This window comes from Monosiga brevicollis, genomic scaffold (genome assembly GCF_000002865.3).
Source record: "Monosiga brevicollis MX1 MONBRscaffold_15 genomic scaffold, whole genome shotgun sequence".
NCBI lineage: Eukaryota > Choanoflagellata > Craspedida > Salpingoecidae > Monosiga > Monosiga brevicollis.
Window position 1 is genome coordinate 528,381 of NW_001865052.1, and position 9,314 is coordinate 537,694.

At 55.7% G+C, this 9,314-nt stretch overlaps 3 protein-coding genes across 3 annotated transcripts; 1 reads left to right on the forward strand and 2 right to left on the reverse strand.

Moving 5' to 3' along the window:
• On the forward strand, positions 1-3,873 carry MONBRDRAFT_33018 (uncharacterized protein). Its single transcript, XM_001747010.1, has 14 exons — positions 1-159; positions 258-294; positions 399-538; positions 634-728; positions 814-869; positions 977-1,047; positions 1,873-1,908; positions 2,044-2,097; positions 2,189-2,259; positions 2,461-2,723; positions 2,810-2,930; positions 3,059-3,332; positions 3,419-3,517; positions 3,618-3,873. Exons 1-14 carry the CDS (start codon positions 79-81, stop codon positions 3,678-3,680), a joined length of 1,461 nt encoding a protein of 486 aa, XP_001747062.1. The 5' UTR covers positions 1-78; the 3' UTR covers positions 3,681-3,873.
• A 262-nt stretch (positions 3,874-4,135) lies between these two features.
• Positions 4,136-5,676, reverse strand: MONBRDRAFT_26678 (uncharacterized protein; the record flags this gene model as incomplete). The annotated part of the gene is made up of 5 exons (XM_001747134.1): positions 4,136-4,326; positions 4,372-4,513; positions 4,584-4,676; positions 4,750-5,051; positions 5,481-5,676. 5 exons carry the CDS (start codon positions 5,674-5,676, stop codon positions 4,136-4,138), a joined length of 924 nt encoding a protein of 307 aa, XP_001747186.1.
• A 761-nt stretch (positions 5,677-6,437) lies between these two features.
• Mb_HLH_4 (uncharacterized protein) lies at positions 6,438-8,676 on the reverse strand (the record flags this gene model as incomplete). The annotated part of the gene is made up of 3 exons (XM_001747135.1): positions 6,438-7,694; positions 7,898-8,140; positions 8,548-8,676. The coding sequence occupies 3 exons, from the start codon at positions 8,674-8,676 to the stop codon at positions 6,438-6,440; spliced, it is 1,629 nt and encodes a 542-aa protein (XP_001747187.1).
• Positions 8,677-9,314: the final 638 nt, after the last annotated feature.

Consider the following 9,314-nt stretch of genomic DNA (forward strand, 5'->3'; position numbering starts at 1 on the left):
CCAGAGGGCCAGTGGGGGGGGGTTGATCTTCGGGGCACGTACGCTCTTGTGGTTCGATTGATTTGGGACGCTGTAAAGATGTCAGTGGTCAGGGCGTCGACGCCAACGCGTCAGCGTCGCCGCACCGGCCCGCGGACGCCACCCGGCTTTGCCACGAATGTACGAAGTGGCTGCATGCCTTGAATTTACTTGATCCGCTAAAGGAAGCCCGCCTCCCACACATCTCAACGGTGGCTGCGGTGCTCATGATGTTGCAGACCCTGTTTTCGGACGACGAAGATGCTGATCGCTCAGGTATAGAGTGACTGTCTTGAACATCTTTGTGTCTGGCGACAGGACTTTGCTGGCAACAGGCGATCGTAGGTCACGTGCGACAAATGCTTTTGGTGTTTTTGTAGTGGCCAGCGAGTATGAGAACCAGGCCGAAACTTTTGCCAGCGTACTCCACTCGCGCATCAACATTGCAACCCCTAATACCAGCAGCAGCATCAGGCATGTGCAAACCACGACCGAGCTGCGTCGTGTGGACAACGACCTGGTACGCAGCTTGTACTTGCAGCGGTCGTGACATCTACTTCCTCCGAAATTAACAGTTTCCACCTGTGTGGCCTTGTCATTGATGCTGGCACACAGGGCATTCTCAGCGAGGACGAGCTGGAGTTGGGTCCTAATGAAACTCTTCTCTACGATGATGATGGCCCCATTGTCTATGAGCGGCGGGTTCACCGGTCAGTCTGGCTGGCGCAGGAGAGAGGCCTTTCGCTCATCCCATCTTTGACTCGACTCATGCCCTCCTCTTTTTCTGATTTGCAGCGTCCTGCGCAATACCAGTGAAGACGACTCCGCCAGTGCTCAGACGGAATCCGTCGGTTCGTCAACACACACACACACACCCACACACACACCCGTGACCTCAATTTTCTTCATGGTCAAACTGCCTGATACACTTGTGTTGTACACGCCCGTGTGAATGCAGGTCGCAGCCCACATGCCTTTGCTCCCCGTATCATTGATTCGGCCCTTCTTGCAGCGCGTTACCAACAAGAGGTATGCCATCGTTCAGAACGACATAAGATCCTGTCTTCGCCCCAAGTAGTGAATCAAGGACAGCTGTCTTGTGACGTGCGTGACCAACAGTGTCTGCGTTAAACTGCCCTTGATTCCGTCCGTGTTGTGCTCCAGCAAAATAGGGGGGGTTTGGATCTGTCCGACGTTCTTTCCAGGTAGTTTCACAGCATTAATCTCTTTGTCGTACCACCTCTGGAATCACTCTCTCCTTTGCTGACGCGAACCGATTGCATTTATAGCCTGGGCAGCGCAGCAACTGGCTTGCTTCATGGAATCTTAAAGGGCTTCTTGTTGGTAGGGCAATTCTTTTTTGTTGTTGTTGTTGTTGTTGGTGTTGCTATTGTCGGCGGAGGAGGGGGCATTACTCCAGCGGTGACCATCCAGAACTCGGCCTCATGCCCTTTGTGGTTTGCGGAGTAGTTGGGAAACTGTGCCATCACCATGGTCGGAAGTACGGCGCGCTCAGCGTACCGGCACTGGCGCTGGTCACTGCTGCTGCTGTCACTGCTGTTGTTTGCATTGGCCATCCGCTTTCCAAGCTCGCGCGCTGCGGTCAACAACGCTACACGTGCTCAGGTTGAAAACATCTGGGATCAGACCACTAAAATGATGCGAGCTGCGTCTGACATGAGCCGCTGGAGCACGAGTTTTCCTACTTCCAGCTCTGCGACCGACACCTCGCGCGCAGAGTTGCTTGCACTGTCCAAGCAGCTTCAAGACCTCACTTCCACTGTGCAGCAGCTTGCTGTCTCAGTGTCCAGCAAGTGTGACAATCGTCCATTAAACGCGTTGCTGGAAGAACAGCGGACCTCGCTTGACGACGTCGACAAGGCACTGCAGGTTGGATATGATTGACCATTATGCCTTGACTCACCAAACACGAGACAAGCATGGTCATGAGTACCGCCAATTTCAGCTGCCAAAGTTGCATTGTGATCTGAAAAGACGGCTTTGTTTTTTTTTTTTTTGCCACAGTCGTTAATTCAAGCCAGAACCCAGGCGGAGGCTAGCGCCCATTCACAAACGGAGGTACGCCTGAATGTTTGCACCCTTTCTTTTGTCATTCGCATCGCGGATTGTCCTTGACCCTGTTTCTGGCCGGTGTGACAGCTGCCCGCAGAGACCCAAAGGTCACTTCACAATCTGCAAGCAAATCAAGGCATGTGTCTCTAGCAACCTCATTATGCTCCGGTCGGCCCACGAGTTGCACGATGGTTATTCTTTCGCGTCCTAACAGGGTGGTTATTGCTGCTGAAATTCCGTTGCTTGTTTGTTCTGTTAGCCCAAAGCGAAGCGCTCTTGGTAGCTCTGGGGTACGTGCGCCTTGCCAACTTGGGCAAAAAGTGCAGTGAGCCATGGTTACTAACAGGAAAGGTGATGTCTGTTGTACAGGGATAAATTGGCACGCCTGGAAGCACAGCAGACTAACTTTACCCATCAGCAACTACATGTCCGCGATGCACTCAATTCGCAAGCCCAGATTATGCGTCAGACCATGATGACCATGGCAGAAGCTCAGTTTGTCAACAAGCAAAAGGCTTCAAATGCCTCTCGCTCCGCAGCCGCTTGCCCCAAGTGCCCATCGTGTCCCACCTGCCCCACCTGCCCCACCTGCCCCAACTGCCCAACCAATGCCCCGACAAAAGCGTGCCCAGGTCTGGTTAAATGCAAGAGCCAGACATGGTCTCAAACACTCGCAGCCTTGACTGATATAAATACCCTGTTCATGGCTTTTCGGCAGAAACAGCCCCGGCCCCACCAAGCCCTTTGGTCAATCTAGCCAGCTACGCTCGCGGGGCTCGGATCATTGAGACTCATTGTGCAAGAGCACGTAGCTCGAGCTGGCGCTCTCGTTGGGAAAGGTGCGTAATATTGAGAGGCCGTGGGTTTGTCAGGCCTTGCACGGCTTTGTTCTTCCTGCGCCGGCAACCGCAAGTTTGCCCCGTGGAGTTGTGGGTGCTTGCCTGACTGTCTGGTTTAACGCTGGTAGTCTTTTCTCAATGCAGCCCGACCAATCTGCTCGGGCCATGCTGAGCGATTCTATGGAACCAAAGCAGTGTTGGGCCTTCCGCGGGGCTGCAGCCACTGCGCTCATTCAACTGGCTGCACCCACGCACGTGGAGAGCGTGGCACTTTCGCATGTGGCGCAGGCTGCACTCCCAGCATCACACAATCAGTCGAGTGCGCCGCGACGTTTCCGCGTCTGGGCTGCAGGAAATTCCGCTGCTCCAGCCATGCCTGCAGCTCACAAAATGCTGCTCGAGGTTGGCCCGTGCTTGTCCATGGTCATCTGCCACTTCCCGACTACTAGGTTGTGACTGACTTGTTCTACCGGTTCGCTCGTCCTCAGGCGGACTTTGATCCAGCGCGCTCCCCGCAAAGCTTTGCCATCCCTGCAGTGCATCAGCACGAGGCTCGCTTTATCAAACTGGAGATTCAGAGTAATCACGTGAGTACATGCCCGCGGTGTGCTTGGTTGGCCCACCCGCGTTTCTCTGCACTGTGAACATCTCACGCACCTCTTGCTCGGGTTGGATTTGGGCTGGTAGGGAAATGAATATACTTGCGTCTATTCCTTTCAGGTCAACGGCCGAGCGACGCTAGTCGCGTGAAAGATTCATGCGATCGCACGTTGGCCAGCGGTTGCAAAGTCGTCGTCGTCCTGGGTCACCTGCTGCGACCAACCTAGCTTCTCTATCAATGTAACGGCGCTCACCCCCCAGTGTGCATCATATACCCGGTGGGCATCTTTCTTCCCTGTGCTTTGCGACGCGTTTCATTCCAAACAATCAATCCAGACGCTTGCGCAGGTGTACACCCAAACTAACTTTAATTGTCGGACAGTGTCATGGTCATGCCACACAAAATACACCGACCCTGATCTGGGTCTTGTACAAGAGGTGCCAAGAGCGAGCAGTTATCTCGTGAGCATCGTGGAACCCAGGTCGATTCCTCCTCAACCATGTACATGGGATCAAGCTTTTCCTGTCGGCATCGATCACAAGCGCAGCGAAACCTATTTGGCACGGTGAGACACAAACAGAGCCAGCAAGGTCAGAAGCATGTCTCACTGATCAGACCCGTTGATCAGACAGAAGCAGATGTGCCAGACAAACCCGATTGTGTCCATGAGATATCTTTGACGACGATTCAGGGACCAGGTCAAGTTGACGTAAGAGATGGTTACCACGTCACTTGGCTTGACTGTAAGCACGCGCACAGCAAGTTTCAGCGTTGAGCCAGAACCATGAGCCAAGCCTGAACGATTAGCCAGGCCAGTACTCCGGCACCAAGAGATCGCACCGGCTACAATGGCACGCAGCACAATGACGGGTCGATGTTCGGCCCGGCTTTGTGCCAGGCTAGCCTCGTAATCCAAAGCCGCATTGGGCAAGCAACTATGGTTGATCAACTGCAATCCGTCTGTGCAGGCGCATACGGCGACCTGGTGCACAATCCAATCAGCATTCAACAGCATTGCTCCACAACCAGTTGCGGCCACACGCGATACGCACGTCGATCCATTCAGGGGCAAAGAGGCCATGGGCATTGGACGAGAGGCGTAGGTAAGCATCGAGCGTCGGTGGGCTGATGTTGCAGTCCAAGGTCTGTGGGATGCGCGCGCAATCAGAAGCATGCCTTGTGTGACAGCTAGTCGATCGTGCAGCAGGGAGTACACACCGCGAGGCGGTCCAAAGCTATTTGCAATTCCTGGATGACGTGATGATCGTCAGTGCGCGCGTTTCGACATTGCTGTTGCTGAACATGGGTCACGGCCGAGTCGTGGGCATCTGATGAGGCGTGCAAGAGGTGCTCAGACTCGAGTCGTAGTAACAGCCGGATGCCTTCAAGTTCCGCATCCTGGTCATCTTCAGATTCATCGTACAGGGCTAAGCCGGGCACCAAGGAGAGGCGAAGATGCTGAGCCATGCGGTGGTGCGCATTATGATGGGCGTGTCCAAGCATAGCTCGTAGCACGCACCCTGCAGGACCGCGCAGTGAGCAGGAAGATGCCAGTGTTGAAGGGCATCCCAGCAGCCAGGGCTGCAGCACCAGGTACGGCAGGATGTGCAGCCCAACCTTTCCATTGGGGCTACTTTGTCCAAAGGCAATTGCCCAAGACACTGTTCACACCGTTGGCCAACAGAGGCTTGAGAGAGTAACCAGATGCCGGGTCGAGTGGTTGTCAACACTTCTCCTGCTGGCGCATCGACCCGGCTTTTGATGCCTAGGCCCGTGCGCGCTCCCCGATAGACCCCGAACGTGGAACGAAAGGACGGCGCCAACGAGAGCTGATGAGCGTCTATAGTTCGTAGACAGCATTGAGGGGGCGGGCATACATGAACCAGCATCAGATCAAGCTCTACAAACAACGTCGCGACACAGGATCATGATAGTGACAGGTGGGGGACCTTGAGCATCAGCTGTCAGCAGCTCGGAGAGGTCCGTGACTGGCAGGCGATGATGCCGTTCATGGTGGTCGGTGTCACGTTGATTTTTCTGTTCTCTCTGCTTCTGCTGCCTGCGCTTGTGCGACGACGACGACGACGACTGCTGCTGTTGCTGCTGCTGCATTCGCCGCCGTCGATCGGTCCGGTCGTCCGCCATGATGGCTGAGCGTGTGTGTGTGTGTGTGTGTGTGTGTGTGTGGGCATGCCAAGTATTGTATAGCATTGCCGCAATCCTTTATCGTGCTGACATTTGCACAAGTGTGTGTGTGTTGTGTGTGTGTGTGTGTGTGTGTGTGTGTGTGTGTGTGTGTGTGTGTGTGTGTGTGTGTGTGTGTGTGTGTGTGTGTGTGTGAGCGAGCTCTGTGCGTCAAGCTCTGTGAGGGCGAGTGTCGCTTTGGTCGGTCTGTCTGTCTGTCTGTCTGTCGGTCTGTCTGTCTGTGAACACCTTGGACTTCAGGAGACAAGGCATGCGTGTTGGTGGTGACTTGGTGTGCGTGGGAGTGCACGGCGAACCGAAGGTGTGAATGGGTGTAAATTTGCCCGTTGGGCGAACAGAGATGGAACATGGGCAGAAGTATGCCAAACAGCTTAGACACAAGGCCGAGTCGCAAAGAACAACAAGGCAAGGGCGGGGCACGGCCCCAAGGAAAAAGGTTAACACAAGATGTGCGCATTCACAAACCGACGTTGGCAAGGCGCCTGTATGCCATCGTTGCTTTGCATATTTCTTCCAAAGACAAGCACCGAAAGGGGCTCACTCAAATGATAGCTGACACGCAACTCAACTCGGACGCAAACTCAACGCGAGCAAGCGCCAAGGCCATGTCAAGCAGATGCTCGCATCACCAGTCGATCAAAAAGGCCAACCAGGCAAGGCAAGACTCGGAACTCAACGAGACGAACACTCAACAACTGAGCTCAATCCGACCGAGAGCGGGAATTGCCCAGTTGCTCGGGCAAAACTAAAGGCATACCGCCCTCTGGGGGCTCCACGCGCTCAAAGGTACCAAAGCCATACTTGAGGCGACGGCCAAACGAATTTGGGGGCACGTGACCATGGCGGCGGTACGTTTCCTTGACCCAGATGATGCCCTGCGAGCGGCGAGGGCGCAGGCGGCGGACCATGGCAACGACGTCGCGTTGACCTTGGACCAGGGCACGAAGCTCGCCAATGCCGGTGGCAGGGTCCACAAGGGTGTTGGTGGCATCAAGAAAGCGGCCAACCACCTCTGCGCGCTCCAGCTCGTAGAGATCGAGAAAAGCCCGGTTGCAGTCCAGCACGACGCCACGGGTAGATACATACGCCAGGCCCAACGGGTAGGGAAGCACAAATTGGTCGAGAGGGGCCTCGCGCTGGGAGACAAACTGCAAAATCTCTCCCCGAATGGTATCTGCATCGGGCCGCTGGTATGCGGGGCCACCGTTGGCAGAAGATGCACTGCCGCTGGCGGCACCCGCTCCGATGCCCGACGCTCCAGCACCGAGGGAGGGTCGGTGACGATAGACACCGTCACCGGTGTCGCCCGGATTCAGATCCGAGAGATCGAGATCCTCGAGCAACGGAAGGGGCAAGTTGGCAAAAGGAAGGTCAAGGGTGGATTCGAGGTCGGCAAAGGAGCGCGGTGTGGTGTTGCCAGAGAAGAGGCGCGGGGAGCCATGGCTGTGGCCTTGGCTCCCGTTGTGTATTTGTTGCAGCCCATTGGGCAGCAGGTTGACGCCCTGGGATGCGGGTGCCGTGGACTGAATGGATGGCGGGAGGTGATGAAGAGCAGGACGCTCAAAGGGCTGGGCAGGGGTAGTAGGGTTGGGGTTGACGCCCTCGGAGGGTCGTGTCGAGGCCGCGCGAAGACGCTGGTTCTCTTCTTGCAGAGTGCGGATTAGCTGAACAGTACGGTTCAAGACGGTTGACTTTTCATCAGAGTGAGCCGAGTGGGTGAGTTCGCGCAGCTCATCCAAGGCCTGGTTGATGCGCTGGCGTCGGTGGGCCTCCTTGCGCCGGTGCTGAAGTCTTCGATCTGCGCTGTCTTCAGGCACAGGGCTATCCTCATCTTTGACGTTGCGAGCCTGGCTGCGCCCTTGCGACCGAGTCTGCCCCCCCGTCGTACCCTCACCGCCCCGCGCAATCACGTGCGCCCGTTTGGGGGCACGGGCGTCCATGAGCCCAGATGAATGAGTCTAGAATGGTGAAGTTCGAGAAGTTTTCACAAACGCATGCATTCATCCACACGCAGCACAAGAAGCAGGCAGGCTCCCAGAACTGAAGCAGCTCAAAGTGACAACCCCCTCAGGGCCAAGGACCAACGGACCCACGGACCAACAGGCCGATGGACCAACAGGCCAACGGCGACCAACCAGAGACCAACCGGAGACCAACGGACCAACCGGAGACGCAAGAGAGAGAGGGAGAGAGAGATAGAGAGAGAGAGAGAGAGAGAGAGAGAGAGAGAGAGAGAGAGAGAGAGAGAGAGAGAGGACAAAGAAAGTGAGAGAAAGAAAGAGTCGTTCGTTGTCAGCGAGAGAGAGCCGGAGCGTCGCTCACATGCGGTGCAACACACACACACACACAACACACACACACACACACATGGAAATGCCCAACAGTATTTATTTATAGAGAGGACCTGAATGTCAGACAAAATATGCAAAGGAAAGGAAGACACGTAGAGAGAAAGTCAAGTAGGAAGGAAGTAGGCACATGCAGGTGTCGCGAAGATCATGAAGGATCGGGGGTGGATGTCGGGGAGAAATGGTGGTTGAGAGAGTACCGGACTCTGGGTGTGCTTGGAGAGACGAACAGGTTCAGTCAGCCGAGCACACGGATCGGTAGAGTCATGGTGGCGTGGGGACACGGGGCTAGAGGGCGAAGGCAAAAACCTTCAAGTCCGCTTTGGACTGATGGGACAGATGATGGCGCACGAAAAAAGCCAAAAAAATATGATGTCAACAATAGTCGTTTCCAACAAAAGCCCCCACAAAATGTCAGAATGTCACCCAAATTTTGTTTTTTCGGAACGAAACCGAAATACACACACACACACACACACACACACACACACACACACACACTGCGCCGCCATTTTTCAAATTCGTGGCTAGGACCTGGCAACATGGCAAAGCGGCCGACGTTGAAGCGGGCTTCGCAGGTGACCTCGTCCATCGATGCCAGCACCCTTGCCACTGCTTCAGCAGGGGAGCAGGCGAGCAAGCGCCCCCATCCCACCCCACAGGATACAGAGGCTGCACCTGCACCGGACCATGGCGAGGCGCCGCGCCCCGGTCTGAAGCGCAGCGGCACACTGCGCCTGCAACGCTCTGCCACCGCGACCACGACTCCGCCCGCCGCTGTGAGTCTCGCTCTTGTTGCGAGCCATGTCTGTGATTTTTCGTGGCGCCTGCCTGCGCAGTTACTCACCAGCTCTTCCTCGTCCTCCTCGTTGCGCCTTCAAGGAGGGATCAGGCTCGGGTTGGGGCCGTCTGGTTCCGGTCAAGGGCAAGAGCGCGTCTGTTGTCGAACTCGAGACCGCCAGCATCACCCTGGGTCGTCATGCGGATCAGTGCCAAGTGACATTCCCCGACAACCCCATCATCTCGGGTGTGCACTGCGTTCTCTCACGCCAGGACGACGGACGCATTGTGATCAAAGGTTCGAACCACTAGTTTTTCTCACGCCCACGTCTCCAGGACACGCCCACTTCATCCATAATTATTTGATCGCTGGGACATGTACATATAGACTTGTCGAGCAATGGCACGCAGCTCAATGGCGAGCTGCTGGGTCGGGGGTTGACCAAGTTT

Coding starts and splice junctions, on each gene's coding strand:
- MONBRDRAFT_33018 (XM_001747010.1), top strand. CDS start 79: ATGTCAGTGGTCAGGGCGTCGACGCCAACGCGTCAGCGTCGCCGCACC. Junction 295..398: donor CGAAGATGCTGATCGCTCAG/GTATAGAGTGAC, acceptor GTGTTTTTGTAG/TGGCCAGCGAGTATGAGAAC. Junction 2,260..2,460: donor AGCAACCTCATTATGCTCCG/GTCGGCCCACGA, acceptor TCTGTTGTACAG/GGATAAATTGGCACGCCTGG.